This window comes from Neopsephotus bourkii, unplaced genomic scaffold (genome assembly GCF_033783945.1).
Source record: "Neopsephotus bourkii isolate Nb327-2 ecotype Australia unplaced genomic scaffold, CSIRO-AGI_Nbou_v1 NB_718, whole genome shotgun sequence".
NCBI classification, from domain to species: domain Eukaryota; kingdom Metazoa; phylum Chordata; class Aves; order Psittaciformes; family Psittacidae; genus Neopsephotus; species Neopsephotus bourkii.
The window spans coordinates 637615-663444 of record NW_026901217.1 but is presented as its reverse complement, the minus strand read 5'-3'; the positions used below and the strand labels follow the sequence as shown (position 1 = coordinate 663444).

Below are 25830 nucleotides of genomic sequence, written 5' to 3'. Positions count from 1 at the left end.
TTTTGTGATTTTTCTTCTTAAATATACCTTGATTTTTGTAAAGGGCAGAAAGAAAAGAAATGGAATTTTTTGCGGAGAGAAAGTAGAAAGGTCAAAGTACAGGTAAAATTTTCCTGTAATGTATTTAATCATCATAATTTTAAAAAGGTTAAAAACCCAGTGGTCCTCTCTGATAAGTATCTTTGAAAAGTCTATTTGCACTGCACATCAAGTCACTAAATTTTGTTTGAATTTAAAGGTACTATTGCATGGCCACTCAAACAAGTAGGTACCCATTTTGCTCATACTTTTTGATCTTTCTTTCCTAACTGTTAAAAATACCTGTCCTAAAATTTCTTTCTGTGGGCTTATGACTCCCACTTCCTTTTTGTGCATGTTGCTCTGAACAGCAGTGGTGGTGGTGTATCTGTGCTGATGTGAGAACATAATCAAGATTGTTAGTTGGAGGCTATGGAATTTATTAGACCAAGTGACAGATGAGAAGTGGCAAGCTTTTGACCACGAATGCCTTTGATAAGGTTAAAAATCAAAATACCAACATTCAGAGCTAAATAGTGTTGCTCAGTGTTCAATTAAATATGGATCAATTTTTCCATCTCCGAACGGAAAGGGAGTTCCTAGGAGGGGAGGCAGGAGAAGAGCAGATAAGGTGTTCTTGGTGGAGGGAAGAGATGAGAAAGCGTTTGTCTCCGGAGTGGAAGAGACACTCACTTTATAGCTGTGGAATATGAGGAGTTGGCTCTGGAGGGAGAAATCTTATTGAGCCCATATTTTTATTTTATGACCAATTGGATACAATTGGTATCTAGCAGAGTTACCCATTTTGGCTCTTATGTCGGTCTAGTTGCCTGTAAAATTTCCTCCTCCGTGCCAAAGCTCATAGTTGAAAAGAGGTGTGTAGCTTTCCCTTGAGGATGGCCTGAGAGATTAAAGCAACTGTTTTATGAGAACTGCCCTACTGATGTCTGGCTGGTTTGGTCCTGTATCAGTTGTCTGCATGAACATATTTTTATTTTTTTTTAAAAACACTTGTTCATATTTACTTTTTGTTTTTATAAATATCCTAAAATAGGAATGCAAGTTGTTCTAGTAAACAAGAAGCATTGTTTTGAGAAGAGGCATTTGGTTTTTCAAAATCTATATTCAAAATTTGCTTATTACATATAAAGTGTGATGGATTTAATATTTGTGGCATGCCACCATTTCCTGTGGTATTTAACTGACTAAAAATTATTCTTGCTGCTTACAGTGTTTGTCTTCTAATTCCCAAGCATCTAGCTGCTACGATTTATCACATAAATACTTTACTAGGTCCTGCTTAGTGAGAGAGCTCCTGAGATTTAATGTTGAAGATCAGAAAGTCAGTACCGTGTCTGAAATAACGGTGTTAATCAGTAGGTAAGGGAGCTGTTTTTCTTTTTAAAACTAAAATTGACGAAGTTTAATAAGTCTTTCCCATTCACGGAGTATGATATAAGCTTTCTAAACTGTGAGCTTATAACCTAGATGGTTTTCCTTAGGCTGCCCACACATGAATTGCTCACTCTGCCTTTTATGTTCAGCGACTTACTGTTTGTAAGGGAATATAAGAAGAAAAGTTTCTCTGGGAGGTAAAAAAAGCCCTCTCATCTTTCCATGGCTGTAACAAAACTAGGTTTCTATATGTTCTTTTTTGTTGTTATTTTGTTTTTCCTCAAACATAAAATATGACAGATATGCATGCAAAATATCAAGGGCTTAATTCTGTTGCTCTTGCAAAGAACACAAGACATGTCTGGTCTTGGCATGTATGCCAGGACAGGTTAAAGGCAGAGCTGTGCTCTGGCATACGTTGTTACTCGCCTTTGAGCTTGGGAGTGACCTGGAGTGCTGGCATTCCTTTAGCTGCAAAAAAAGGGAGGAGAGGATAAACAAATGCTGGAGGAGTAGTGAAGTTAAAATGAGCATGTTTAAAAGAAGAACTAAAAGGCTTCTTTTGATTCAGTTCTCTGTTTAGAAGTTGAAACTTACTGACATTGGGAAAGGGCTACCTGGAGGCAATGTACAGGTCTGCTAGAAAATTTCTTGGTGCTCTTAGGGACTATAAGTAATCACACAACATCCATCTCTTAGCACACTGAGTGTCGAGCATCTTGAAAAATATTTTGTTTGCTTCTTTCAAAAGCATTGTGCAGGAGTTTAAAGCTTTGGGGTAGGGAGGAATTGAAGCTTGCTTTCAAATAAAAGTAAACAGCATTATTGGCAGTCCAAGGAATCAGAAGAGCAGGAGTTATATTTACAGTACGTATATTGGATATATTAGCCCTTAGGGTTTATGGTTGAAAATATTCAAAATACTTAAAAATTGGAATGAAAACACTGAAAAAAAATAAGTTTTGAGGAAAGTTGGTGGTGAGAAGGAGGTAAGCAGTGAGGTGAGGAAGTCTGATGCTAGCTTACTGAGTAGTTAAGATGGGGGTTCAAGTATCCTCTAACTTTTCAGCATGCAGTGTCAGAAACACAAAGACCTGATGCTGCCCTAATTTAGCTGGAACTGCTAGGGAGTCAAGAAAGTTGTGGCTGCGAGTGTACCAGCATGCACTTCTCTCCCTCCTCTCTTCCTGACTGATGACCTCTTTGATGATTCTTCCACGCCTGTCGTATTTTAAGAATGGCAAACAGCAACCGTTCCTGCTTGCTAGGAGTACTTTTTAATACTGAAAAAAACACAAAGTAGCTAAACTAATTTAGCATGGATTTACTAGCATGGGACTCAGTGCCACCCAGAAAATGTTTCGCACCATCTTTATTGCAGGGGCTGTGCAGCCCATGTTCAGACCCTGTGTCAGGGAACTATTGTGCCCAGTATTCTACTGAGCTCCTGGGTTTTGTGTTTTGCTTTTTTTTCCTTTTCACTTGCATAACTGAAATCTATTCATGATGCTGGTTCCACTGTTACAAGCAAAGACTTTGTACTGCCTATTGGTCCCATTCCAGTAGTTCACTGATGCCCTTATTCTAGGAATCCTCTGTGACATTTGTTCTTCTCATTGCCAAGGGGAATATTACAGCAGCACAGTGCAATAATTGTCATCATACCCTGATTCTTCAAATCTTTGGCAATCAGATCTAATATGATCTTGCTTGGCAAAGTCCTGCTTCATTAACCTGATCTTCTGTGACAAGGTGGCCCACTGAGTGGTTGCAGGAAAGGCTCTGGATGCTGTCTACTTAGCCTTTGCTAAAGCCTTTGACACCGTTTCCCACAGCATTCTGCTGGCGAAATTGGTTGTTTGGGGCTTAGATGGGCATACATTTTACTGGATAAAAACCTGGATTTTTGTATTCAAAAGCCATGTAGATGTGGCACTTGGGGATGTGGTTTAGTGGCGGACTTGGCAGTGCTGGGTTAACAGTTGGGCTTCATGATCTAAAAGGTCTTTTCCAATCTAAATTATTCTATAAGCTGTCATATCTAATTTTAACATGCAGGTAGCATTTAATTCTTATTTTCAGTTATTTTTGAAGTTAGAAGGCACTATAGTGGGAACTGTGCCAGATATTAACAACATGGTTTTTATATGATAGCCAAAAAGTGTAGAACACAGGGAGATCATTTTTTTTTAAAAAAGCCCCATATTATAGGAGGTATGTGGTGGAGTGATCCAGCACCAAAATATAACTTTAAAACACTTCACTAATTTGTATTTGAACTGAATGCAATAAACTTTTTAGGTAGACAGGGAAATTTGAGGTTGTTTCAAGCTGTGTGCAGAATGTAGAAAGTGTCTAATTTTCATTTTTCAATTACATTCATGTATAATAAGCTGAGTAAATATGGGGTGTGTATTAAGAGAGTGTGTATTTGTACATCATTATTATATATGCCTGATGCATTTTTAAACTGAAAAGAAAATTACTGTTGGTTAAATATTCACATTTGCTAAAAATAGTAGTCTATTAAAAGTCCTTTTCTGTACTGCAGGAGTTGTTCAGAGATGTAAGTCAACATTTTCCAGAGTGAACACAGGTTATTGGTATTATATTGTCAGCTTGAAGTTGGGATCTGGTAGCATTGCCTGATGGATTAATCACAGTGGGGAGAGCATTTTTGAAAAAGATGATTTGAGTATCTTTCAGAGAGCTGCCAGTTTGTAAAGATTGTTGCAATGCACTACCAGGTTACAGTGTATCTGGAGTAATCGAAGCGCCTCATCAGATGCCCAGGAAGCATATTTTTCCTTATCGTACAGTTTGAGTCTTAGGCTTTGCATTATTGAACAGATACAGGATTGGAATATTAATATGGCAGAAGAATATATAATATTAAAGGAGACTTCACTATGAAGGTGATGAGACACTGGCACAGGTTGCCCAGGGAAGTTGTGGCTGCCCATCGCTGGCAGTGTTCAAGGCTAGGTTGGATGTGTCTTTGAGCAACCTGGTCTAGTGGAAGATGTCCCTGCTCATGGCAGGGAGGTTGGAACACTGGCCTTGAACACTGCCAGGGATGGGGCAGCCACAACTTCCCTGAGCAACCCATGCCCGTGTCTCACCACCCTCGTACTGAAGAACTTCTTAATACCTAATCTAAATCTCTCCTCTGTCAGTTTAAAGCCATTCTCCTTGTCCTACTCCTACCTGCCCTTGTAAAAAGCCCCTTTCTAGATTTCTTGTAGGCCTTTTTGGTACTGGAAGCTGCTGTAAGTCTCCCCAGAGCCATCTCTTCTCCAGGCTGAACAAGCCCAGCTCTCTCAGCCTGTCTTCATAGCAGAGGTGCTCCAGCCCTCTGACCATCTTCATGGCCATCTCTGGAGTTGCTCCAACAGATTTACCTCCCTCTTACATTGGAGGCCCCACAGCTGAATACAGTTTTCTAGCTGTCCTCCAGAAAAGCCAGCCTTCAGCAAGAGTATAAGGACACCAAGATTTTCTGAGTCAGGTTTACACAGTCAGGATGTAGATACATGGTGGAAGTAGGTAAGAGTCCCTAATTAGGCGCAGGCACTTAACTTTGCTTTCTACTCTTGCAAGTAGACTCTTAGCATGTATGTCACTGAAAGCAGCCTTGTAGGTGCTCAAACACCTGGTCTTTCAGGTTTCCTCAGTCACCAACTTTTCCTCTAAGGCTTCAAGTGAAAGGCATTAGATACGTCTTTTATTTTAAGTGGTGGACAGTGATGACTTTGCAGTTTGAGGGAGAGATGATATGGGCTCAAAATAATTTGATAAAATTCATCTGCTGCTACCAGTCCCTTCAGGCAAACTCCTCTATTACAAGTACTTTAATAGCATGCAGGAAATGAATTCTCACCACTGACATCTTGAAAAATTTTTTTTTTTTTTTTGTTCCCTAGCATAGCCTTTTTTGTACTTCTACGTGACTATAATTTTGTCCATTTTAGTTATGTTTTGTTACCTTTCTGTAACATTTGTCTTTAAGTTGTTTTAATCATAAGAATATGTTTAGATGCAGCAGAAAATAATTGACTTGAAAGGAATGATAAATGGGTAGGTATATGTATCATCCCTACTCTATCACACTTTTGAATGTAATTGTTTCAAGTTTGCAAAAATAAGCTTTTAAAAAAACAAACTGTGAAATTCACACACACATCTACCCTGTTCAACTCTGGAGGCCTTTTGTAATGTCTTATTAGAAGAGTTTTTACTTTCTGTGGTGTTTGGTTTTTCTACAGTGCTATAGCTTCACTTTTCTACTTACTGTTTTAACACAGAGGAATTGCTTGGAATGTCACTTCCAATTTTAGCTGTCAGTTCAGTTCCTGACTTGATATAGATAACAGTAGATTATTTTTTTTTCCTCCCTCCTTACAACAGCCACCCTCCTATTGTAAAACCCTTTTATAATGACACACTTCCTCCCCTCCCAGTGATACATCAAGTCAGATCTACACGAATGCAAAAATAGTTCAGATATGACACTGACAGTTTTAAGAGTTTCTCAGTGCTTTAATTTTTTTCAAAAGCATTCTTTTTTTTTTTTTCTTTTCCCCTGCTCAATCCAAGGAAAAATGGCAGGCTTGAGTCTGCAATAACATAGTTGTTATTACATAGTCCGCTTACATCGTAGGTTGCAAATTTTGTGGAGTTAGAAACAGCTAAAAAGAAGTGCCAGTGTAATTTCAAATACTGTGTGCTTCCCTTTCTACTGTAGAATGTGTTCACAGTTTTTATGCTTTCTAAGTGCAAAAATGTTACACTTAGTCAGAAAATGCCTCCATACAATGTATATTTTGGCTGACTCAGGAATCTGGAGCTAGGTACTTGAATGATGGTTGCCAGTTTAATATCATTAAGCTTCCTTGATGTTAAAAGAAGCTGTGTACAGTTATGTAGGTATGAATATACAGTTAGCAGACATCTGCTCGTGTGATCTGGTGTAACTGTCTCTTATTTCGGTTTTATGCATGGATTCCCCAGAAACAGGGATGTCTTCACCAGTCTGATTTGAAACTCATGACAGTTGCATCAGACAGTGGTGACTTTAGTTGTAGAGCAGTACTTCGGATTTACAACAGCAAAACTTGGCCAATCATTTGGCAAAGTGAATTGGAAGGGTTTCTGTTGATTCTAGGTGTTGGGCACTCTTCTACTTTAGCCGTTTGCTATGATGTTTAAGTGTAATTTAGGAATCTTTTAATTTTCTCCTCAAATCACTGTTTCAACGCAATTTCATGATCTGGGCGTGGTGGTATGCCTGTAGACTTTGTCAGTGTTTTAAGAAAGATGTAATAGTTCAAGGCCTAGTTGCTGTTTGGCATTTGGATTGATCCAGTAAGTTTTTTATGACAATTATCCAAAATTACCAGTGGTAGGAAGCAAACCCCAATATATTAGATAATAACACATTACTACAGAGCTGATTTTGATCCTGTTTGCTGTGCATAAAGACCAGTTTGTTAGAAGTTACCCTTTTATTTAAAATTGGACCTGACGGGGAGGGAAGCTAGTCCAAAGGAGGTCATATCATGCACTTAGAGAGAAATTTTGGATCTCCTTAGATACTGAAAAACAAAACTGATCTCTCAGATACACATAATGGTTCCCTTGACTGCTTACAATTTTATCATTTAATTTGTAAATGCATTTTTTGTTAGTTGTTTGACATAGCACAGCTCATCTAAATGGTTAAAAGTCTGCAGTAATAGTATTCAGAAGGTATTTTTCTTCCATTTTGTGTCATGATGTGGGAGATGTTCTGCAGCAATATATACTTTCTTTTCTGGCAGCCTTATGCTCTTTCATCTTTTGTTTCCCTTCTTGTTTCCTCTTGCATACAGGAAGAGTAAATGCATCAGATGCTCTGATCACTGTACTTGATTAAGTACCTTGGAAAAGCAGTCAGATTAATTTGAAGATGTAGCATTGTTTCGTTCCCACTTCCACTGGTGTAGGGAGTTGAGTAATTTGTCTTTAAAGAGGTTCTTGGGCTGTAGCATCTGCTTTCTTAAAATGCAGAAAACTTCAAATAACCCTGAACTGTCTCTTTCGTGTTTGTAGTTACTCTTGTATGTCAACTGCGTCAACACAAACCTTACTTGTACAAATTCTTGTTAATGGTTTGATAGTTATCTTTTGCTAACCATTTGCCAATTTGTTTGTACTGTACATATGCCTTTCATATACAAAACCAAACATAAAGCCTTTAAATTTTGACAGCTGTAACAAGCTACATGGAAGCTGTGATTCTTCATTCCTGGCCTTTCTGAATACCTGACTCATCTGAAAGACATGAAATAGATAGCTGCTTAGACTCAAAGTGCGAGGGGGTTGTAGCTAGATTTGAACTAGTGAGGCATTGCTCTAGTATTAATGAAGACCAAAAGGCCTCCTGCCCCCCAGAGGTGCCACTAGCGTGCTCTGCTCGCTCCCTGAAATGCTTGTACACCAATGTACGCAGCATGGGGAATAAACAGGAGGAGTTAGAAGTCTGTGTGTGGTCTAACGGTTATGATCTGGTGGCAGTTACAGAGACATGGTGGGACAGCTCACATGACTGGAATATGGTCATGGATGGCTATGTCCTTTTTAGGAAAGATAGGTCAGCAAAGTGAGGTGGTGGAGTTGCTATTTATGTTAGAGCGACTTGAATGTATTGAGTTCTATCCAGGGGCAGATGAGGAGCAAGTGGAAAGTCTGTGGGTATGAATTAAGGGACTGATTGGTACAGGTGATACAGTTGTGGGGGTCTATTCTGGACCTCCTGATCAGGACGAAGGAGTTGATGAGGCTTTCTACAGGCAGCTGAAAGCAGCCTCACGACTACATGCCTTGGTCCTCATGGGGGATTTTAACTAACCCGGTATTTGCTGGAAGACTTACACAGCCAATCATTCACAGTCTAGGAGGTTCCTCCAGTGCATTGATGATAACTTCTTAATGCAAACGGTGGACAAACCAACTAGGAGAGGAGTGCTGCTGGATCTAGTACTCACCAACAAGGAGGTTCTGTTTGATGTGGTGATGGTCAATGGCAGCCTTGGCTGCAGTGACCATGGGATGGTGGAGTTTAGGATCCTGTGTGGGAGGAATAGAATACCTAGCAAGACCACTATTCTGGATTTCCGAAGGGCCAACTTTGGCCTCTTCAATCAATTGTTAAGGGAAGTTTCATGGGAAAGGGAATTAGGTGGTAAAGGGGCTCAAGATAGTTGGTCAGCATTCAAGGACCACTTCTTCCAAGCTCAGGATCAGTGTCCCAATGGGTAGGAAATCAAGTAAGGGAGCTAGGAGACCAGCATGGTTAAACAAGGAATTGCTGGGCAAACTCATGTGGAAAAAGACCATCTATGGATTATGGAAGCAGGGGCTGACCACTTGGGAGGAATATAGGACAGTTGTTAGAGGATGTAGGGAGGCAATTAGGACAGCTAAGGCCTCCTTGGTACTTAATCTTGCAAGTCGGGTTAAGGACAACAGAAAGGGCTTTTTCAAATACATAGCGGATAAAACTAACACAAGAGGCAATACAGGCCCACTGTTGAACGAGGTGGGTGCCCTGGAGACAGAGGATTTAAAGAAGGCAAAGGTGCTGAATGCCTTCTTTGCCTTTGTCTTTACTCCTGCAGACTCTCCCCGGGGCACCCAGATTCCTGTAGCCCCAGAAGGAGTCAGGATAAAGGAGGTGTTTGCTTTGGTAGATGAGGATTGGGTTAGGGATCAGCTATGCAATCTGGACATCTATAAATCAATGAGTCTGGATGGAATGCACCCACGGGTGCTGAGGGAGCTGGCGGAGGTCATTGCTAGGCCACTCTCCATCATCTTTGGTAAGTTGTGGGAAACAGGAGAGAAGTGCCTGAGGATTGGTGGATGGGAAGTGTCATGCCAGTCTACAAGAAGGGCAAGGAGGACCCGGGTAATTATAGACCGGTCAGCCTTACCTCCATCCCTGGAAAGGTGATGGAACAACTTATTCTTGACACCATCTCTAGACATATCAAGGATGAGGGGGGTCATTAAGAGCAGCCAACATGGTTTTACCAAGGGGAAGTCATGTTTGACCAACCTTATAGCCTTCTATGAGGAAGTAACTAGGTGGATGGATGATGGTAGAGTGGTAGATGTGGTTTTTCTTGATTTCAGTAAGGCATTTGATACTGTCTCCCACAGCATCCTCATAGATAAGCTAAGGAAGGCTGTCAGGTGGATCAAGAGCTGGTTGAAAAGAAGAAGGCAGAGAGTTGTGGTCAATGGAAGCAGAATCTAGCTTGAGGTCTGTGACTAGTGGAGTCCCTTGGGGGTCGGTGCTGGGACCAGTGCTGTTTAATATTTTCATCAATGACCTGGATGAGGGAACTGAGTGTACCCTCAGCAACTTTGCTGATGATACTAAACTGGGAGGAGTGGCTGACACACCAGAAGGCTGTGTTGCCATTCAGCGAGACTTGTACAGGCTGGAGAGTTGGGAGGGGAGAAACTTGATGAAATTCAGCAAGGGCAAGTGTAGAGTCTTGCATCTGGGGAAGAACAACCCCATGTACCAGTACAGGTTGGGGGTTGACCTGCTGCAAAGTAGTGAAGGGGAAAGGGACCTGGGGGTCCTGGTGGATAGGAGGATGACCATGAGCCAGCAATGTGCCTTTGTGGCCAAGAAGGCAAATGGCATCCTGGGGTGTATTAGAAAGGGTGTGGTTAGTAGGTCAAGAGAGGTTCTCCTCCCCTTCTACTCTGCCTTGGTGAGGCCGCATCTGGAATATTGCATCCAGTTCTGGGCCCCTCAGTTCAAGAAGGACAGGGAATTGCTTGAAAGAGTCCAGCGCAGAGCCACAAAGATGATTAAGGGAGTGGAACACCTCCCTTATGAGGAGAGGCTGAGGGAGCTGGGTCTCTTTAGCTTGGAGGGGACTGAGGGGTGACCTCGTCAATGTTTACAAATATGTAAAGGGTGAGTGTCAGGGTGATGGAGCTAGGCTTTTTTCAGTGATGTCCTTTGATAGGACAAGGGGCAGTAGGTGTAAACTGGAGCGTAGGAGGTTCCATGTGAACATCAGGAAAAACTTCTTTACTGTGAGAGTGACAGAGCACTGGAACAGGTTGCCCGGGGGGTTGTGGAGTCTCCTACGTTGGGGATATTCAAGGCCCGCCTGGACAAGTTCCTGTGTGATGTACTCTAGTTTACCCTGCTCTTGCAGGGGGGTTGGACTAGATGATCTTTTGAGGTCCCTTCCAACACTTGGGGTTCTGTGATTCTGTGATTCTCTTTACATACTGATAGGCTTCCGCTTATTTTAGATATATATTTTGAAGGAAATCTAAGTCTATGGAGTTGTTACATTTGCCAGTTTCATCTCTGGGGCATGAATATCAGCAGAGGAACCATTTTCTGTAGTGGTGAAAAAGCTGTTAGGTTTGATTGTCTAGTTTTTGGACAGAGTGTATAGGAGTCTCATGTACTCACAGCTGAGTGTTAAATTGTCTCAGACCTTTGTTAACTTCTGAAATAAACCCCTGGGTTTGGTCACATCTTTTCTGCAAGATTGCCAGCTTTTAAAGGAATCACGCTGCATTACCCACTGTTCAAGTCTGGGAGACTATTGATGTTGATACTTTCCTTTAAAATCTGAAAAATTCAATGTGTTTCAGCAGTATTGCAGTGAAAGAACTTTTTCAAATTAGTCTGATATTTGTTTTTGAACTATTATTGCCTGTTTTCCCAAGGTGACTCGATCTGTTGCCCTTAAAGACTTTTTGTATTTTACTTTACCATGTAGAACCTCAAAGAATGTCTCGCTCAACAGCACCTGAGAATTGCGTCTGGGTTACCACCTATGCTCGACTCACTGGATTCTACAAATTAAGAATTCCCAACATAGTGCTTGTATTTCTCCCTTAACTTACTGCACTGTTTCTTTGCTTTCTCCCTTTTAAAATTTTATTGACTAATCAATTAGCTGGGTTTCAGTCTACAGGACAATGATAGACCAACCCAGCCTGAATAATATTTCAAACAAGTCAGTGTACAAGTGGTTTCTAGATAAGTCTGATTGCTTTTTCTGAGTCTGTTTCTCTTTTGACCTCTGGCATATTTCAGTATAACATCATGTGCTTTTTGCTTGGACCTCTGTTTTACTTTAGCCTTTGTGACTTTTGGAGTCGATTTGTGCTTTGATAACTGGGTTTGGAGTGTTCATTTAGTAAGTGGTGAAAGATGGCAGGGAGGGATGGACTTTCTCAGGGAAATCATTACTCATCAGTCTTACTATGGTCTTATTGTTGTCTTACTGTATTAAATTTTCACTTTTTTTCTTATGAAAGATTACTAAGTAAGTAAAGGGTCTTTTTGTGAGAAAATGCAGAATCAAGCCATCCATTTCAAAACAAATATGAACCTCTTGGCAGAATCTGATTCTGGCAGAACACATAACACAGTATAAATGTGGAGAAAGAGGCAGACAAGAAAACCTGTGTATATTAAGCACGTGATATAAATATGACCTGTTTTATGAAGTCATTCTTTAAATGTCACGTGTGGAGCTAAAGTTCAGGTTTTTGGTAAAATTGGAATACAGTATGAAAAAGTTTTCATTTTTAAGATCACTTGAATAAAGAAGTACCTGAGGAAGGAATGTTAAAATAAGAGTTTACATTATTCTCTGCAGGTTCTCGCTGAAGTAGAGAATGAGCTCTGCAGCATCTGTGTTGTGAACCTGCAGTGAAGGAATGTATGGGTACATATTCTAAGGGTTATTTGTTACCAGATGTTAGGGATAAAAAATGGATAATAAAAGTTTTAAGGTAAAAGGATTAATTCTGAGGGAGTGATTGATAGCTTCACTCTTGTGAAAAATGAGTCATACTAAATAGAAGAGCCTGCATCTTCTCTGCAGAGCACTCAAAAAATGATAGTGGTGATTCGTATCATATTGCACTCTGCAGTAGGTCCCCATATCACTTAATGTCATTTGAATTGCATAGGTAGAGACAGCATTCAAAGTTTCAAGTGATGATAAAGAAATCCTTTTTAAATAAAAATTAAAGAGAAATGCCTGCTGTAAGACTTTTATTTGGTTTCCTTGAAAGTATCCTACTCTTCTAATGGAATCTGACATTTGATTCAGTAAATATGAAAGTTGGAATGAGCTAGACTTGTCTGATTTGTTTAGGAATGAGGTGGCAGCTAAACTTTTGAATACCTGCAATAGGAGAAAAAAAGCTAACTACTGAGTTCCTTTTTTCTTAGTTTCTGGCATGGTCTTTTCTAACAGTTTATTCTCATTATAGCTCATAGAGCTGAATTAGAATGGCACAGATCAGTAATTAAAGAACGCCTGTATCCATCTGCCTGGTGACTTTTATGCTGTTGTCCTTACATATCTACATGTTGCATTGGATGTAAACAGCTAAACAGAAGGACTTCCCAGTCAGGTTCCAAATCCTAACATTGTGTCATATTTTATGTCTCAGAGTTCTGAAGCCTCTGAAGTGGTAATCCTGGAGCGCTGCTGGATTGTGGAGTTCAGGAGTAAAACAGATGTTTCAATAGTTCTCAGTAAGTAAGACATAGCTCATTATGTTCAGTGTCAATTTTTACTGTCAATAAAAATAACAAACTCAACTACTAAAACTTGCTAAAAAATTAGCTAAAATACTTTCTCTTGTCTGTTTAATGCCCATGTCTAAACACTGCTTCTCTCTGAATTCATGCCTAAAAAGAAAATCTTAAAAGCTAAGCTTTTTCTAAAATCAAGTGAAAACCGTATATCATAATCTTCATCTGACAATAGTAGACATTTGAGCCTCGGTTTTGTTAGATATTATGTACAATATGGGTTTTATATTGATGCATAGCCAATTCATGTTATTCTTGAATGATTATTTGCCAACCTCACCATTAAATGAGGGGATTTCCTATTTTTGTCTCCTCCTATCAACTCTTCATTAATAAAAGTGTTAAAAACACTATGAAAAAATAGTTATTTCATAGAAATAGGAATAGTTATTTAAGTGCAAGGATTGACTTTATTTGTAGAAAAGGCTGACATAATTTTCTCTGCAGGAATAAATCTCCAGTAGCCATTGTGGTAGAAATTTTTTATGATGTGGATTGTTTCTGATACTACTGCAGAGTTTTGAAGTCCTTAGATCTGTATGATGTTTTCTATTGGCTGTAATGGCGTAAGAGCAGTTTTGGTAAAATTAGCAGGCTGGTAGAGCAGGCAGGTAAAAGTAGCTACAGGGGAAAAAAGGTTATGATGCATTTGTAGGATGATGGCCGGCTTTGCATTCAGTAGAAGTTCCTGTTTTCTTTATAATCAGCAAAACCTCCAGTCCACTTCAGTGGAAATGTTACATTAATTGTGCTAACTTTTGTCCTCACGTGCTGAAGTGATTCATATTCTCATATAATGGTTTGGGTTAGAAGGGACCTTAAAGATCGTCTGGTTCTGACCCTCCTGCCATGGGCAGGGACACCTTCTACCGATAACTCGCCTCCCCCCCCAAGCACTGACCGATACCTCCTCCAACCCCACAGTCCTAGACCTTCCAGGTAACCTTCCAGTTACATCCTGGGCATGATGAGCTGTGGTATGGAATACCTCTTTGGTCAGTTTAGGTCAGGTGTCCTGTCCCTGCTTCCTCCTGGCCCCCCCTCCTCCCTGGCAGAGCATGAGGCTCACAAAGTCCTTGGCCAGACCAAACATTTGAGCAGTAACTAAAAACATCAGTGTTATCAGCACTGCTCCCAGGCCAAAAGTCAAAACCACAGCACTGCACCAGCTACGCAGGAGAAAAATGACTGCTACTGTTGAATCCAGGACACAGACCAGTTTGTTCAAAGGTCCATCTAACCTGGCCTTAGGTTTTGGTGATGTTTGAGCAGGCAGCACTGTGGGGTTTATCCTTTTCTGGGGAGTAGCTCAAATCTTGCATATTTAATAGTGGAATTAAGTCTCTTGTCTCTTCCTCATGTTGAGGCACTGCATCAAAAAAGACTTCTGTCTGGATTTGGAAGCATTGCTTTGCCTTATTATAACAGCTGAATGATTACCATTGACTCTCAAATTGAGACATTTTAAATTGTGCCCTAATTAGTCCAACTCATTGATTGGAATAGTCAGCTTTATGAGGCAGTGATGTTACAGTTTGAGTATAAATACAGTCATGCCAGTTCTGTTCCGGCACTTCTTTTACAATGCTTGAACATAATGCTGCTAAACTGAACCAAGAATACAATTGTGGTTGCTGACAGGACTCTCAATTAGCTTTGAAGCCTGCAAACAGGGCAGTTTCTGTGGCAGTGAGACTGGCAGGTTTTAAGTCTAAAAGCTGGGAAAGTAGACGACAATGAATACTGAGTAAGCACTTCAAGCTGCCTGTGGAGAAAGACTGTGAATATGTGTGGAGGAAGAAATATGCTTGCATAGTTACGAAGAGAAATCGCTAGCTGAGAGTCAGACTTTTCAAAACAAAGTTTTTGAAGGTCAGTAGTGTGGTTAGAAGTAGGGCTGGCATTCTGACCAGCCTCTAAAAACATATTAAAGGAGAAATGAAGAAGCAGTGCAGAGAACTCCAGGTATGCAGAGCCAGCAAATGAGGATGAATGCCTGGGGTGCAACTGAAAGAATACAGCAGAAGATAGAGAAGAGACAGACAGGTATATGAGAAATGGATTTCAAACTTGGCAATTTTCCTGTGCCGGAGAGCAAGGACAACAGTCTGGCTGCTTCTGATTTGTTGGATGGGAAAAGAAAGAGAAAGCCAGACTATTATGAGGTATTAGAACAAAACTGAAGGCAAATGAAAATGATATATTGTGTACTGAGTGACGATAAACTACCAAAAGAAGTGTAATAATCCATGTACCAGAGGTGAGAACAAAATTCAGAAGACAGAATGGGGGAGAAAAGAGAAACTCAGGAACTAAGAAGAGATCTTTGTCAGTGGGATATTTGATAATGAAAAACGAGCATAAACTACCAAAAGAAGTGTAATAATCCATGTACCATAGGTGAGAACAAAATTCAGAAGACAAAATGGGGAAGAAAAGCGAAACTCAGGAGCTAAGAAGAGTTTTTTGTCAGCAGGGTCTTTGATAATGAAAAACTAGCTGTATTCTCACAAGAATATATCCCTTAGCCACTGGGAGCCAGAAAAACTTTAAAATATCTATCTGAGACTTTTAAAGGATTTGGGTGAAAGCAGGAATAGGACAGACCTGCTCATAATGTCAAATTCCTTGTGGAACAGATGGAAAAGATCTGTGCAGGAAAACAGAAGCAGCTCCATGGAAGGAAGTAGAGTTGATCTTCGAGGTTTAATTTGAAGTATGGCTGGGAAGGGACTTGCAGGCTTGGAGATGAAGATAATTCGCTGGTGGGTCAACTTGGAACCATGAGGGAGGGGATGGTTAGAGTGAGCTTTTGGCCAATTGTCTCCATATTTTTCTGACAGGAGACATGAGGAAGAGTGAGAAATTGAGAGTAATTTGGGTATCTAGGAAGAGAATAGGGCAGTGGAGTTAACATGAAAGGAAAAATAAGGAAACTTTTATGCAGCATCTAGTAATATTGTGGATCTGATCATTACCTCAATGGGAGCACAGAAGAGTTCAGGCAGTTGCAGCAGATAATCCTCCCAGTGCTTCAAGTGTAGTGCTCCCAAAGCAGTCTATCTCAAAAGGTTTATAATCAGAACATGAAAGAAAATAGGAAGACTTGTTAGGTGACTGTTGTTCTGTATGTGGCTGGTTTCTTGCATGCCTTTTCAGAAACTAGTTGCTATTAGCAGAACGGTGTGAGTAGGATCTGATTGAGTATGACAGTTCATACATATGTGATTCATTCCTGAAATCCTGGAAGGTGTGATAAGGAAAGCATTTCAACCCTTTTGTCCAAAAAGATCTTAAAACTGGAAACTGCTGCTGTGCCCTAAGTTGTTTGAGCAGTGCACACTGCATTCCCTTGGATTCTTCTCAGGGATAACCACCATTTTCATGCCATCAAAAGCCAATGGGTGAGAGTACAAGTTACTCTCTTCTGAGAGGTACAGAGTCACCCATTTACCAACATGACACCCTCTCTAGAGAAGTGTGCTGCTCACTAGGGGCATGTATCAGGGACGTCACTGAGAGACCACCAAGCCTCATACAGTCCACTTACTGTTATCTGCTGCTTTTTTTTTAATGTGGACACCAGTGATACAGCCAGGAGCAGTCTGAGGGATGCTGACAGGCTTTAGAGGTGGGCCATGAACCCCATGAAGTTCAAAAAGACCAAGTGCAAGGTCATGCACTTGGGTCAGGGCAATCCCAGGCACAAATACAGGCTGGGCAGAGACTGGATTGAGAGCAGCCCTAAGGAGAAGGACTTGGGGGTGTTGGTTTACAAGAAGCTCAACATCAGCCAGCAGTGTCTGTTTTCAGGCCAGAAAGCCAACCGTATGCTGGGTTGCATCAAAAGAAGTATGACCAGCAAGTTGAGCAGGGAGAATCACCTCCCCACTTCCACCTGGAGTGCTGCATCTGTTCTGAGTCTCCCAACATTAAGGACGTGGGCTTGTTGGAGTGAGACCAGAGGAGGGCCACAAAGATGATGAGAGGGCTGGAGCACCTCTCCTATGATGACAGGCTTAGGGAGCTGGGCTTGATCAGCCTGGAGAAGAGAAGGTTCCAGGGAGACCTTAGAGCAGCTTCCAGTGCCTAAAGAAATCTGGACAGGGGCTTCCTACATGTGCATGTAGGGATAGGACAAGGGGGAATGGCTTTAAACTGACAGAGGGGAGATTTAAATTAGATATTAGGAAGTTCTTCACTGTGAGGGTGGTGAGACACTGTCACAGGTTGCCCATGGAAGTTGTGGCTGTTCCATCCCTGGCAGTGTTCAAGGCCAGGTTGGACGGGGCTTGGAGCAACCTGGTCTAGTGGAAGGTGTCCCTGCCTGTGACAGGGGGTTGGAACTGCATGATCTTTATATCGTCCCTTCCAAACCACTCCATGGTTTTGTGATCTAAGCTTGCACAATGCAGGCAGGCATCATAGCCTCCCCAGGCACAGAAATACATAACTAGAGCACAGCTGTATCTCTGCTGGACCTTGGAAACCCTGTTATCGGCGGTGACACTTCTGAGTGTATGTGTCCAGGTGCTGGCAAGGAGGGGTTCTGCAAGGCAGTCTCCCTGAGGAGTGGCAGGGGCTACCCTGTGCAGGACTCAGCCGGTTCCATTTGGTACCAGGTGCCCCCCTCAGGGCTCTGCCCCTCAGCCTTTTGGGTGCCTCAGGGAAAGCATGTTTTGGAGATGGTGAGATACTGCCCAGCTGTGAGGAATGAGGGGAAGAGGTGTGGGAAGCAACCCTGTGAGGGCCAGAGTGAGAGCGCATGGAGAGGAGCACGCTTTCTAGGCCAAGCAGAGACTCCCCTGCAGCTCCCTGGGGGACTGAAGTGGAGGAGGTATTTCCCTGCAGCCATGGGTAAAGTGTGAGGGGGAAGGAAGAGCAGAGAAGCACTTATGGGCTGATCATAGAATCATGGAATAGTTAGGGTTAGAAAAGACCTTAAGGTCATCAAGTTCCAACCCCCCTGCCATGGGCAAGGACACTTCGCTCTAAACCATCTCACCCAAGGCTTCGTCTAACCTGGTCTTGAACACTGCCAGGGATGGAGCATTCACAGCCTCCCTGGGCAACCCATTCCAGTGCCTCACTACCCTAACAGGAAAGAATTTCCTCCTTATATCCAAAACTTCCCCTGTTTAAGTTTTAACCCATTACCCCTTGTCCTATCCCTACAGTCCCTATGAAAAGTCCCCCCCAGCATCCCTACAGGCCCCCATCATAACCACCCAAGCCCTCCGACTTTCATGTGGGAAGGCAGAGGAGTAAAAAGGACAGTGAAGTTGAGCCTGGGAAAATGGGGGAGAGTGCAGGAGGGGAAAGGTCTTTCTCCATAGTCAGCACTATTAATTTGCAGTATATTAAGTTATTTTTCCTATGAACCTGTTTTGCCTGTGGTGATAATTAGTAAGTGGTCTCTCTGTCTTTAACCTCACCCATGAGCTGCTGGGTTTTTTTTGTCCGCGGGTGCTGCTGAGGCGAGGGGGTGATTGAGGGGCAGGGCAGGTGGCTGGCAGCAGTCCCAGGTCACTTCTAGATGTGTCACTGTTGGAGCAGCAGATGCAAGCAGATAAGCAATCAGGAACAAAAAACTTGTGCTAATGTTTGTAGTTCTTGGTTACTGTTGTGATTCTCTGGAAAGGACAATTAGAGCTGTGTGGCTAGGTGTTTGAACTGGTCTGAAGAGCAACCTGAATTTGACCACTCTGTTGTCTATAGCCTTATGTTGGTGAGAGCAAAGAACTGTCTGCCTCCTTCCCTCTATGTCATGTACAACACAAAATTGGGAACGAATCCAAGAGACTCAGGCACAATGAAATTCAATCAGATGAGAGGCAGCATTCAAGGACTGCCTTGTCTTGATCTGTGTATCTCTTCTGCTTTTCAGGATAAGAGATTTCTTTAAAGTTATTTTAATTACGTTACTGTGTGTGATCCCTTAGTGAGAACTATGGAGAGATAAGAGCTCTAATAGCCAGGCAGGGCTGATGAGGTGCAAGGAGGAAGGGGGGGAACAGGATGAAGACAGAGCTTTTGATGAAAGGTCGTAGTCATCTAAAACACATTGCAGTGTGCATCAAGAAGGAGGGGGGGAAGACCTGCATATAGGAATACCGTTAAGATGGCAAGCATTCCCTTTTGCCATGTACGGTATGCAAGTCACTTAACCTTGGAGCTTTTTGTTTCCTTCAGTAGTAGTGGCTTGGAAAGGCAGGTCAGTATCACTCCATTTTAGCTATAGAGTAAGTGAGGCATATGCTAAGGTTACTCTTGCAGACCCAGACACAGAATCAAGGTCTGAATCCTGCTTTTTTTAAGGTAGACTTATGGTCCAGTCAGTGACATGATCTCCTTCCTCTCAGCAAAAGCAGTCTACTGTTTTGCAAAGGCCTCAGTAGGTAAAGTGAGTGCTGTGGTATTTCTGCTCAGTGATCTTGAGATACCATTGTGGTATGTAAATATTTGTGTGGTCTGCCTTGCTTCTAGCATAGGTGTGGTAGTTACTTAATGAAAGGGAAGAAGCAATGTGGCATGTGTGAAAGCCTGCAGGTATTAAAAGAAACAAAGTTTTGTACTGCAGTAGTCATCTTGGGATATCACACTATATTAATTTCAAATGCCTCAGGCTTCTGTGGGGACTTATATAAGTTACCATTGCAATCTCTATTTAACTTTATTCCAGCATTGCAAAATATAAAAAACAACACTGAAGATAACATTTTTAATTAAATTTTTTATCTTTGATTGAAGTTTAACTTCCAAAGCAAGATTAACTTGGCACCAAGAGTAACCACAGGATGATTTCGTCACTACTAATTTGAACATCAAATATATCAGCATATAGAATTCAGTCAGCTTTGTGAATTAAAAGCCTCTGATGTCTGTATTAGAAATATCCCGTGGACATAGTTTACCTATCAAAGCTTCCGTTCTACTTCTGTTACAGCATATGGCGCTTAGCTATGACGGTGCTTTATATTTTTGAGTGGCAGTGGCTCATTGATATTCTCAACCATTTTCCACTGCTGGGGTAACATCTGAGAATTACTTTTTGCTTGTGTGTGTCATAGAGTCACAGAACAGTTAGGGTTGGAAAGAACCTTAAGATCATCTAGTTCCAAACCCCATGCCATGGGCAGGGACACCTCACACTAAACCATGTTACCCAAGGCTCTGTCCAACCTGGCCTTGAACACCCCCAGGGATGGAGCATTCACAGCTTCCCTGGGCAAACTGTTCCAGTGCCTCACCACCCTTACAGTAAAGAACTTCTTCCTTATATCCAACCTTAACTTCCCCTGTTTAAGTTTTAACCCATTACCCCTTGTCCTATCACTACAGTCTCTAGTGAAGAGTCCGTCTCCAGCATCCCTATAGGCCCCCTTCAGATACTGGAAGGCTGCTATGAGGTCTCCATGCAGCCTTCTCTTTTCCATGCTGAGAAGTGTCAAGAGGGGCAACCTTTAACCTTTTTGAACTCTCTTACTTTGCATGTTTGCATAGGAGGAAAAATAGTGATCCTATAGAAAAAGGAGAAGCTGTCATTCTGGATATTGACCGTGTGCTTTGTACATGTTTTTATTTAAATCTTGCCAGTAATTTCTTTTAAAGCAAGATGCTGGAAGGGCCACTAAGCACCTGCAAATGAGGCATCTCCAGTTCAAGAAGGTTAGCTTTCTGCAACATCAATGTAAGTGATGTCTCTGTTTCTTCCCACTTTGTGTGTTGAGGGATGGGAAGTCATAGAATCACAGGATGGTTTGGATTAGAAGGAATCTTAAAGCTCATCCAGTTCCAACCCCCCTGCCACAGGCAGATACACCTTCCCACTACACCAGGTTGCTCAAAGCCCTGTCCAACCTGGTCTTGAACACTGCCAGGGATGCTGCAGCCACACCTTTAGGTATCGGAAGGAGGAAGGGTTTTGGTATTGGAAGTTGTGGGTTGGAACACCGTTTTACACTGTGGAAGTTGGACAGTTTCTAGACTATAAAACTTCACTTTAAAATGTGTGCATAGCAACACCAGTGGCCAAGTGCCTGTGATCTATGTAGAATCATAGAATAGTTAAGGTTGGAAAGGACGTTAAGATCATCTAGTTCCAACCCCTCTGCCATGGGAAGGGACACCTTGCACTATAAACCATGTCACCCAAGGCTCTGTCCAGCCTGGCCTTGAACACTGCCAGGGGTGGAGCATTCACAACTTCCTTGGGCAACCCATTCCAGTGCCTCACCACCCTTACAGTAAATAACTTCTTCCTTATATCCAATCTAAACTTCCCCTGTTTAAGTTTTAACCCATTACCCCTTGTCCTATCACTACAGTTCCTAATGAAGAGTCCCTCCCCAGCATCATTATAGGCCCCCTTCAGATACTGGAAGGCACCTGTTGTAGAGCAAACACAGAATGCTCTGCTACAGAATTTGTTCCCACAAATGTCACTAGTGATCCCTCAGTGTTAGCTTGCTTTTGCAGCTTTATCCAAGTGTCAGTTGTGTTATCCAAGTCTCAGTGCTAACTAACATTTAGAGGCTATTTCATGCATTAAAGTTAGTAATATTGGGCCTTTTCTCTCCCCTCCTCCTCTCCTGTGGCTAGTAGCAGTGACCATTAATTTATTTTCAACCAGACAGATGAAAACTGAACTAACAGTGTAGAGAAATGAAAAGAAATATTTTATAGCTGGCAATTTATTGTAATTGCAGAGTAGTGTTTAATGGCAAATATAAATACATCTGAGTTTACACATTTTTAGATTTGCTCTTACGTTAATGTAAATAGTATAGTAGCAGTACTCTTGCTTTTAAGCACTCTCCTAGCTTCCAGGAAACAAATGAGAGATCTTGGGAAAAGCTGAGGACAAAGCTTTATAAAATGTTGATTTAGATAGATAATGAATTCAGATATATACAAATCTGTTGTTGGGACAGACACTTTCAGGTAATTCTTGGTTACATCAGTGTCCCAGTGTCGCCTCAGAATCTTTCCCTTTATTTCTGTTTTTTGAGTTTATGCAAGCCATCAAAAGGTCTTATGTTGCTTCTTGTAGTTATGTAGACCACCTTCGGTTCAAGAAGAAAAAGAGGTGAAGATAGAATTACCTACCATTTTCCATTGAATTTAGGGTTAGTAAGTTGAATGTTTATTTTCCGATGAAAGCCATTGTGTTTAACAGTGTGAATGTCTTCCATGGGTTTATGCCATTGAACTCGAGCACCTACTAGCAATGTCCAGCAGTAAGATGAATATTACTGTTCTACTATTGCATATTCCCAAATAGATAGAAAATTTTCTTAGTGTTGTATATTCCTAGATCTTACATGTCCTCTTAATCAGAAATTATAACAATAAAACTAGGAATTTATACCAGATAAAGAACTGGCCTTGTTGAAACCAGTAGTAAATATTCTGAAAAGGTCAGGATTTTTTTCCAGAGCTAACTCATGGTAACTCATGTTGCAGTGACAGCATAACAAAGGATGCTCATGTACGGTAACTACTTAATTGTAAAGCATAAGGTGCTTTTGTGCATCCATGGAATACTCATGTGTTTAGGACGCAATACAAATATAATTCTGCTGATATGTCTACCACTCATTCAAGGCCGCCATTACATTTGTGGGTCTGTTCATTTCAGACTTATTTCAGCTAAGTTTTTTCTGAGCTTGTTAGGGTTTGTTGTATTTAGCTGATTTAAAATAACAGTCCCCATAGTCTGGGAGAGAAAAGAGCTGATGATCTTTATGATATAAATAAACCTGTTGCTCCTTTATTGCAACAGACATGTTTGCCAATGTGCATTTTGGACATTGCTTGTGTGCGTTCCAGTATGTGAACTTGTTGTCTGTAAACATTACATACATTGAAACACTGTGGGAAATATGTAACTTGCCAACTGCTGGATCTGCAGAATAAAACTTTCTACACTTGCAGTGATGAATATTTTCAGGTATTTTAATATGCTTTTCAGAATTTAACTTAGCTGTCAGAGTACTCCAAAGATCTAAATATAGCAGACTGTAGTGTTTTGAATTGACAGTTTAGAATGAATTTCCAGATAGCAAAACTGGCACCTGTTAGATCAGAATACAGTGAATTATGCCCACTTGTAATGCATTTCACTATCCATTTCTGGTTCCATGCGTATTAAGGGTGATTCAGTATGCTTTTTGTGCTTGGCAGTCTGATTTCCACAGCAAAGAAGTAAATATAAATAGTGTGATTTCAATTGCAAAACATTGATTTCCTCCCAAAGCAGATGTTTTTTATCTAGCTAATGCTGTTTCAAGACAAGATCACTGTTCCTATTTGCATTTAAAAATAAAGAGCAGAAAGAAAAGAACACCTTGGTATACTCATATTTTGGATGCTAAGTGTTGGCTTGTTTCTCTGCAGTTTTTCCTTAGCTAAGGTACCTTGGATTTTCAGACTGCTTTTAGTAAAGTTGTTCTTTTAAAGGCTGAATGGTGTAAGCAGGTGCTTTGCACGCCTAGAAGTTTTTGATTTTTTTTAAGTAGAATCACTGATGATTAATTTTGGTCTTGATGCTGGTTAACTGCCTGCCTCTTTTTTCCTGTCCTTTTTCCACTGGCAGCTCCCAAATATTGTGAAATAAAAACGAACTTCTGAATCACTGAGGTCAGTGACAGAAGAAAGTAGAATATTGTGCTGTTGCAGATCTTACCAGAGCATCAGAAAAGTTATGGCCTCTTCTAATTTCCAGTCTTTTTGAAAGTTACTGCCCTTATGGGTCAATGCGGTAGCAGAGCTTACAACTGAAACTTCCATGTCTCTGAATCCATTTTTGACAAACAGTAAAACACAGCTTCAGGTTTGATCATTCGAGTAGGTATTTTGTGTGTAAACAAAATGCATGATGATGAACATATGCAGCTCTCTCAGGTTTTGAATATTCTTGTCTCAAGAACTGAATACCTTGTTTTATGACCGAGGGATGAGGCAAGAGTTTGAATCATTATTAGCACTTCTTAAATTGCCTGTGAATCCAGAAAGATGTTCCCCTGCTTCCTGCTCTTTTTTCCAGTCCTTCCTCATGAATTCTGTAGTCTGACTGGTATGTGAAATCTTATCCAGCATTTTTGGCAGCAGCTGCAGTCACACAGATTTCCTTAGATACACCCCCAGACAAAAAAACTTGTCTTACCTCTACAGGCATTTTTGCTGGTACAGTTGAAGAGGCTTCCAGACTTGAGGTTTGCATCTTTGTTCCCCCCACAACAATAAAAGCAGAGTAAATTATAAGCAGCAGATGCTCAGTTTATGAAGTGCAGATGGGTTTAGAATAGCATGTGGGTAAGTGCCCAAGGTGAGATACTCAAGCTAGTAAAAGGGAATTTAGCTTACTTTGTGCTGAAAAAACTTTTCTATGTTGTTTGGATTTTCAGGCTAAGTATGAAAACATTTAAGTGTACTGTTTCATCCACTAATGTGATCTATGGCTAATTTGAGTCAAAATGATTGTGATGTCCAAACAAATACTTCAGTCCTGATTAATACAGTAGCACAGGTGTTTTGTAAAGTTTCATGTTTCTAAATCACTTCGTAACTTGTTTTGAAGAAACACTGGTTTTTATTTCTTTTTCCTCAATTTATTCTTCTCAGTGCTTGTTGCACTAAATGTCACACTGAATTTGTGCCTCTGTGAAGCCATCAACACGGCAGAATTTGAAATGCCTAAGAGGTGTTTTTTCTCTTCTTGTTCTAATCTTAATCAAATGACTGACCCTTGCTACTTACCTGGATTCCTTGGGAGCTTCTGCTTTTTTCCCCTCCTTCTTCATTTTCTTCTTAGAAAATTTAATCGTTAAACAATTAGACTTCAGGCAGAACAGCAAACAACATGTGGATATTAATGAGGTCAGAAGCTCCCACATACAACCTGTTGAGTCTTCACAGAGGAGCTGCTAGGCTGTGGAATCTGTGCTAAGAAAGCATTTCCTATTTCAGTTTGATTCTGCCACGTAGTTTAGCAATATATTAATTGCTTTTGGAACCACTCTGGGGATAGACTCGGTACAGCACTGAGTACAAAAGAACTGGGAGTTTGATACAAGGGGTGGCTGGGGTGCATGGTTCTGTGACCATGAAAAGAAATCTTTGTGTGATGCTTTTAATTGTGTGGCATCAGTATTTTCATGATCCTAAAAACTGTGTTTATGTTTTCTGAGCACAGAGTTTCAGAGCAGAGAACCAGGTCTTTACCTTGAAGCTGCATCAAAGCCAGATTGTGAATCCTGGGCTGTGGCACTGGGGGAGGCAAACTCAGAAGGTTTGCAAAGTAAAATTCAACAGCTCCGGAGGTTGATCATGGAAATCAAAGAGGAAAGATCATCAGATGAAGCACGACAGTTTGTCCCCTCATCCCAAGTAGACAGTCTAGGAGAGCCACAGTTTACAAGTAAGTGCATAATTCTCATTTTATTGAGTATTATTGAGTGGTACACTAAAAATGTCCTTCTGTCTGTATCAGTACAAGTTGATTCACAAAGAAGGTGCATAATGCTGTTTTAACTTGTTGCTTGAGAAAGTGCAGTTGTAGAGGCAGTAAACTGATGAAAATTATCTTTAAATGTCATTACCTGATGTAATTTTATTTATACAGATAAACTTTGGGGAAAAAATGTGTGATCACTGTGTTACTGACTTTCTCTCCCTCATCTGTTTTCTTCATAAGACTTAGATGTTTTTTAGTTAGAAGTATCTCTTCTTCTCTTGTGTCCTATATGAACATATGGACTACTGTTTAAAATGTA

The 25830-nt window shown here is 41.0% G+C and overlaps 1 protein-coding gene across 6 annotated transcripts in view; it reads left to right on the top strand.

The window, feature by feature from the left end:
* INPP4B (inositol polyphosphate-4-phosphatase type II B) overlaps window positions 1-25830 on the top strand; it is a 315400-nt gene that overhangs the window by 100779 nt on the left and 188791 nt on the right. For all 6 annotated transcript variants that reach the window (XM_061354114.1, XM_061354112.1, XM_061354115.1 and 3 more), the window contains 2 exons: window positions 12910-12994; window positions 25251-25475. In XM_061354114.1, coding sequence (XP_061210098.1) covers window positions 12910-12994; window positions 25251-25475 — 310 coding nt within the window. The remainder of the gene's footprint in view (window positions 1-12909; window positions 12995-25250; window positions 25476-25830) is intronic.